The sequence below is a fragment of the Dermacentor silvarum genome, chromosome 7 (assembly GCF_013339745.2).
Source record: "Dermacentor silvarum isolate Dsil-2018 chromosome 7, BIME_Dsil_1.4, whole genome shotgun sequence".
Taxonomy (NCBI): Eukaryota; Metazoa; Arthropoda; class Arachnida; order Ixodida; family Ixodidae; genus Dermacentor; species Dermacentor silvarum.
The window spans coordinates 127,414,439-127,420,438 of record NC_051160.1 but is presented as its reverse complement, the minus strand read 5'-3'; the positions used below and the strand labels follow the sequence as shown (position 1 = coordinate 127,420,438).

At 39.1% G+C, this 6,000-nt stretch overlaps 2 protein-coding genes across 2 annotated transcripts in view; both read left to right on the top strand.

Annotated features, from left to right (window-relative positions):
* Positions 1-6,000, top strand: part of LOC119459162 (putative phospholipase B-like 2) — a 554,157-nt gene that overhangs the window by 132,727 nt on the left and 415,430 nt on the right. The window lies entirely within an intron of this gene.
* The window catches only part of LOC125946969 (uncharacterized), a 30,496-nt gene continuing 29,671 nt past the window's right edge, over positions 5,176-6,000 (top strand). Inside the window, exon 1 of the mRNA XM_049671202.1 lies at positions 5,176-5,263. Within this exon, the coding sequence (XP_049527159.1) occupies positions 5,209-5,263 (55 nt within the window). The 5' untranslated portion in view covers positions 5,176-5,208. The remainder of the gene's footprint in view (positions 5,264-6,000) is intronic.

Below are 6,000 nucleotides of genomic sequence, written 5' to 3'. Positions count from 1 at the left end.
GTGTCCGCTGTTTTACACCATGTTTATTGTAGCATGCAGGGCAAACTAGCATAATCACATTTTTTAAATGTAATGACACTCACAAAACATTAAACTAGGTGAATACTCCCAAACTACTTCAGTGATGGGCACCATAGGGTAAAGAGAAATATCAGTTTTAGAAGAAGCCAAGGGCCAACAGCACAATCAGGATTTTTGTAGAAGTCGCAGAAGGTTACAGAATCTGTAATGTGATGCTTGGGGACACTTCATTCTTAAAAGGTATGCTTATTTGTATGTTCTTTCGCCGCCTCATATTTATGGTCGTGACCACACGATTTGTTTCCGCCACTCTACATGCATGGCAGTGACCCTCAAAGGATTAGCAGAGCCAGTCCACTTGCATATTTCTCTTGTAAGACTGAGCATTTCTTCGTATTTCTTCTTCGCATTTATTTGTGTTAGTGTAACCAGGTTGGTGTGCAACTGCAGTAAATCCTCGTTATAAGCAGTATTTTCTTTTAAGTAGAGAGGCATAAGAATTGCCATCATAATGCGAGAAGTGCACTCCAGTAGCATATGAGCTCGTAAAACAAATTCAGATATACCATACTGAATTCTGGCCGCATAACCGTATTTGGAGCAACTCCTGCAAGGAAAAGTGCAATAAAGTGCTGCACTCAACAATCATAATCAAAATGTGCAGCACTTTATTGTTTAGTTGCCAGTAGTCTACCTTTAAGTTTTTTCACCAACAGTATGAAGTCTTCTTTCCACCATTTTGTTCCTAAGCAAGCAAATTCACATTTTTCACACCAAGGATATTCATGAACTTATTCTGCCACAGTGGGCTTTTCCTATTTGCCTTGTGCATATTGTACTAAGTGGAGTCCTCCGGAGCCACTCCACTTTGAAAGCTGGTCATTGTCTAGAATTGAACTCGTGAAAACTTTGAATAAACAAAACAAATGAAAGTTTCATTACAATATTTCATTACAATACAGTACTGTATGTCGCACTTTTGCATGTGGAACATTGATCTTAAACCTCATGCAGTTTTTTTCCTTTTTTTACAGGCTTTACCTGTCACAAGTTTCCTGGGACAAACATGGCCTACATTAAGAACACTCTGGCCTCACTTCTCGCAAGGGACCTGAAGTGTCCAGAAGAGCTCAAGTCTGTGGACAGTTGAAGTGTTGTGCACTTGCAGCCCTCAACATCTTTTTATTATGATGTTTCTAGTCACCTGAAAAGCCCAGGTTGGATGGTTCAGACACAAGTACTGTGTTGTGATTAATAATTAATTGCACAAGTGTTGCGCTTTGTATTTTAGTACATCTTACGTAAATTTTTAATATATTTCTACAAAAGATAGTGTTTCTTGACTATTTTATTTCATAGATATCTCGGGTCATTTCATGCCAAGACTGTTCCATGACGGCACACCATTTCAAGTTTGTTTGATAAAGTAAAAGTAGGCACAGTGAGAAATTTTACAGAAAATTAGGTTTCATACATACACAGGAAAGTGGAATCTGTGCTATTGTCAGAGTGGTTCTGTTTAAGAAAAACTAGATATTAACATGTGTTTGTAGTAATGGTTTATTTTGCTATTTCAAAACAGTAAGAAATAAGAGGTAAAAGTTTGCTTAAATTCAGAGTGCAACAACATTTCTCGGGCAAGGCAGCGATGTGCTTTCTTTCATGTATGCATGAAATCTGATTTCTTGCAAATTCTTTCATTCTAACTTGTTTTGCGGTACTCAAAAATTAAAAAAAAAATTCCTCATGCCAGTTCCATTTGTCTTCCAGCAGGTAACTAATGGCCACTGTCTATCAGATAAAAATCTTAAGTAGTCAAAGTGAATAAATTGCTTGGTATGTAATGACCTGCCCAGGAACTTAGTAATGATGGCAGAAAATGCAACTGGATTGTGCAACAAGCAATACAGCACAATAAACTGCTGCCATGGCACAACTTATTGTAATTACCATGTCGTTTCAGAGCTAGATAACGTTTAGTAAAATGGGCACACACAATTTAACCAATAAATAAGAGTCTCAGTGGTCTCATGCAAATAGTGCCATGATTATTAAGTTACTGGCTACCAAGTAGAGAAAGCAAGTAGTTTTTAAATGTTTTTTACTGTAATGCTTGTATATCATTTATGTTCTATTTATTTCAATTTTGAGAAATGTTTTACTTTAGGGCCACGCAAACTTTACATCTCTCAGTACTCAATTTCGTTATTGTAACAAGCTGCTGGCAGTTTGTAGATTGCGTTAGGATTTTTTTGATCTCAAGGCACACATGGCTGTACAGTTAACAAATGTTTGGGTTCAATAAACAATTCATCTAGAAAAAAATGCTTTTTGTCCACATCAATTTTGAGCTGTTGATTTCGTGAAGGAGTATTGATTTTGTGTGTTAAGCCAATTCAAAAACTGGCATAATGGTTCTGCTAGCAGCTCTATAATATGTTTTATTACAGGCTATATCTAAAAGTGGTTTTGATCCCTGGGTGACCCAGTTCTGCAATACAGAAGTGCCTGCATTTAAGTTTGCCCCTGTCCTCTAGTATGCAAGGACCACATCAATATGGCATCAATGGTAATGCTATGAGACTCAACGTAGCTCAGCGGTATTTAAAGTCTAGTGCAGTTTTCAACACTACTCATCAAACAGCATATTTAAGTGGGCTCTCAAGTGATTTCAATAGTGATGTTCAACACTGCTCCAATAATATTTAAATGGTGTTGCACTATTGACTAACATTGCACGTTAGGCTTGTTGGTATAACATAATGGAGGCAAAAGGCGTAGTGCATCAGAAACAGGACACAAGAGGATGAACACAGACAACACACGTTTGGCGCTTAACGTGTGTGTCTGTGTTCTTCCTCTTGTGTCCTGTTTCTGATACGTAGCACCTTTTGCCTCCATCAAGCAATATTGACGTTTAACGCTCATCCAATAATACTTCAATGGGGTTTCAATATTGATGTTCAACAATGCTTCAATAATATCTCAATGGGGTTTCAATATTGATGTTCAATACTGCTCCAATAACATTTCAATGGGGTTTCAATATTGACATTCAACACAGTTCCAACATTATGTCAATGGGGTTTCAATATTGGCATTCAACATATTTCAACAATGTCTCAACAGGTTTTCAATATTGACAATCAACACATCTTCAACAGTTCTTCAATGGGCTTTCAATATTGGAATTCAACATGGTTTCAACAATCCATCAATGACTTCTCAAATTGAAACGACCCAATGATGTTTCAACAAAATGTCGCGGGCCAATTTTCAACACCTGTCAACAATTTCCTCAATAATGTTTCAACAAAGCCTCAATGTGCTTTCAATGCTATTTGTTGACATTGACCAATGACTTTTCAACAACTTTTCAACAATTTTTTTTGTAAGGGTAAAGTCAATCGTACATGTCTAAATCTTAATAGATACGCCGTTTGGCATAGTTCTGAGCGCCCTGTGTGCAGAAATGTTTGGTCACCCTTGTGGCATCAAGGACTGCTGCCGATACGGTCACATTTTCTGGAAATGTCCACTAGCACTACTACCCACTATCTAAACCACTATCTCCTGAAAATGTCCCGCAGATGTCCCGATGGGACATATTACACTTCCCTAGTATACCTCGACTGAACTTCCAAACGCCCCAGGAACGTTATGGCAAGTATCTTTCGCACAAAAGGACCTCCCCAAATGTTACTGATAATTTCTTGGCTGTGGCTCAGTATAATGACTGTTTAACTGACTAGCATTTGGACATATAAAAGCACATGTGAGCCATATTCAGTGCACTTATAGCCACTGAACGAGAAAAATTCTCATCCATTCTCGGCGACCACAGCACTGAACTTGAAAACGGCTCTTACATTTAAAAGAAAGGTTAACATATAGCAACTGCAGCAAGCAGATATTTTATTTACGCCGTTGACTTTCCCTAATGAAAATTATTGAACATAGCAATATTTCAACAACAAACCTATAAAATTTGCAATATTTCATTTCGTTAGAAAAAAATTGCCACAGTTCGGTAAAAATTAATAAAGAATAAATTTAAAGCGGACAAAATTGATATTCATCGCCCTGAAATGCACCAATAACGTTTGAGCAGGACTGTACCACGAATCGCGTGAACTGTAAGTTAATATATCAACTTCGTCTGTTTGACATGCCCCAAATATTTCAATTTACAGAACTGTTAAATCTGTTTTCGCTGCAGAGCTGCGGTTCTGTATACTTCATGGTATTTTTGACTTCATGACTTTATTTTTACTTCCCCATTACTGGCAATCTTTGTAAAACTCATCGAGCCCTCATAAAAATTTCCCTGCCTAATGTCGCTTCATTTTAACGTTCTGTGTGAAATGCAAAAAAATATCAGTGAACTAAATCTAGTGGTTGTCTCATAAAAGCATTTTCCTTGCATTTAAGTATGCCGCATTGGAGTTCGCTCCGAGCTAATAGCCTCCTCTTAATGCAATGACTTTCTCCTCAATGCGTTACAACAGCTCGAAAAGAGGTGGACAACCTTGGCGTTCGCCGAGAACACTGACTGCTGCAAATGCGTTGTGTCACGTACAGCAAGCTTTTTTCGTGCTCTTGGAACGCATTGAGGAGAAAGTCGTTGCCTGCTACACGAGACACAACGGCCCATCTACAGTCCAGCGTGTGTCCGCTAAACCAGATGCGCTAATTAATTATGCTATTCGGTTATGCATAATTTTTACAATCGAGTACGCTCCACTATGGACGCAAGAGTCAATTACTCGACGGGGGAAACAGCAACCTTGTCGCAGCAGGGGGTTAGTCTTGGTGTTCATTATTAACAGTTTGTTAGAATAGGCATCTTTGGCACGTGTTTCCGCCAGTCATGCTCAAACGCATTCACTGACACATGTAATTTATACGGCAAATTATGACCGGCATAACGAAACTCGCTCACAGGTTTCTGACGCCCAAGTATGCACATTTAGATAATGCAGACGCATGCTAATTAGCAGTCAAGGAATGTTCAATTCAAGGATACACTAGCAAGCTTTAGGCGTTGCATCCCCATTTAGTTTTCTCTGCGAGGTTTTCCTTGTCTTCTGCACGTCGGCAGTCAAAATCGCACTTTATAAAGCGGGTATCAAGTGATTCGCCTCACATCGTTTGGATTTGGGTGGCACATTAGTACAAGCTGCGAAGATGTTGCCTAAACACGCTACTGTTGGTCTTACGCTGCTGACGGTGTCGCTGATGGGTGAGGCTCCTTTGCAGCATATTCTGCATTCTTCTGATGCCATACTTCCGATATATTAAGATTTCTCTCGCACTAAGTTTTTTACATACTCACTAAGCAGCGTGTTCACGGCGGTTGCTCCGTAGACTAGTTTTACTGCAGGTTAAGTTGCTCCTCCGACTTCTTGTAGATTCCCTCATTAAAAGTCATTCCCAAGATAACGTCAGGAAATTTCCGCGAAAGTACCCCTTGATACGATGGTGTCATCAAAGGTCTGAATGATTTGGTTAATGCTTATTTGTACTCTCGGAGCCCATTACATATTAACGTTAATATTTCGGGGTGTGCGAATATTGAAAATCATACTGAATACCGAGGTCGAAGTAGGAGTAGACGACACAACGCTGGTTCTACAGTCTTGTTTGTGTTCGGTCTTTGGGCCATGCTGCTCTGAGGATGCAATTTACGCTCATATATGAACGCCATACCAACTTCCTCAACTTTAGTGAATGTTCAAAACTTTGGAATAACAAATTCGGTATGTTTTTTGAGTGAAGCAGTGACAATCCATAAACGCTATTTTAGTTGGTTTTGAATATTATCAGTGTGCACGGAAGCATAGTGTTGGGACGAACGTGCTACAAATTTTACCCAGGCGGGGCCATAGAGGGCGTTAGCAATAACAGTGGGCATTAACAATAAAAGTTATGTAGAGGAGCTCACTAACTCACTCAAAAACCCAGTGACTTCGGCCTACA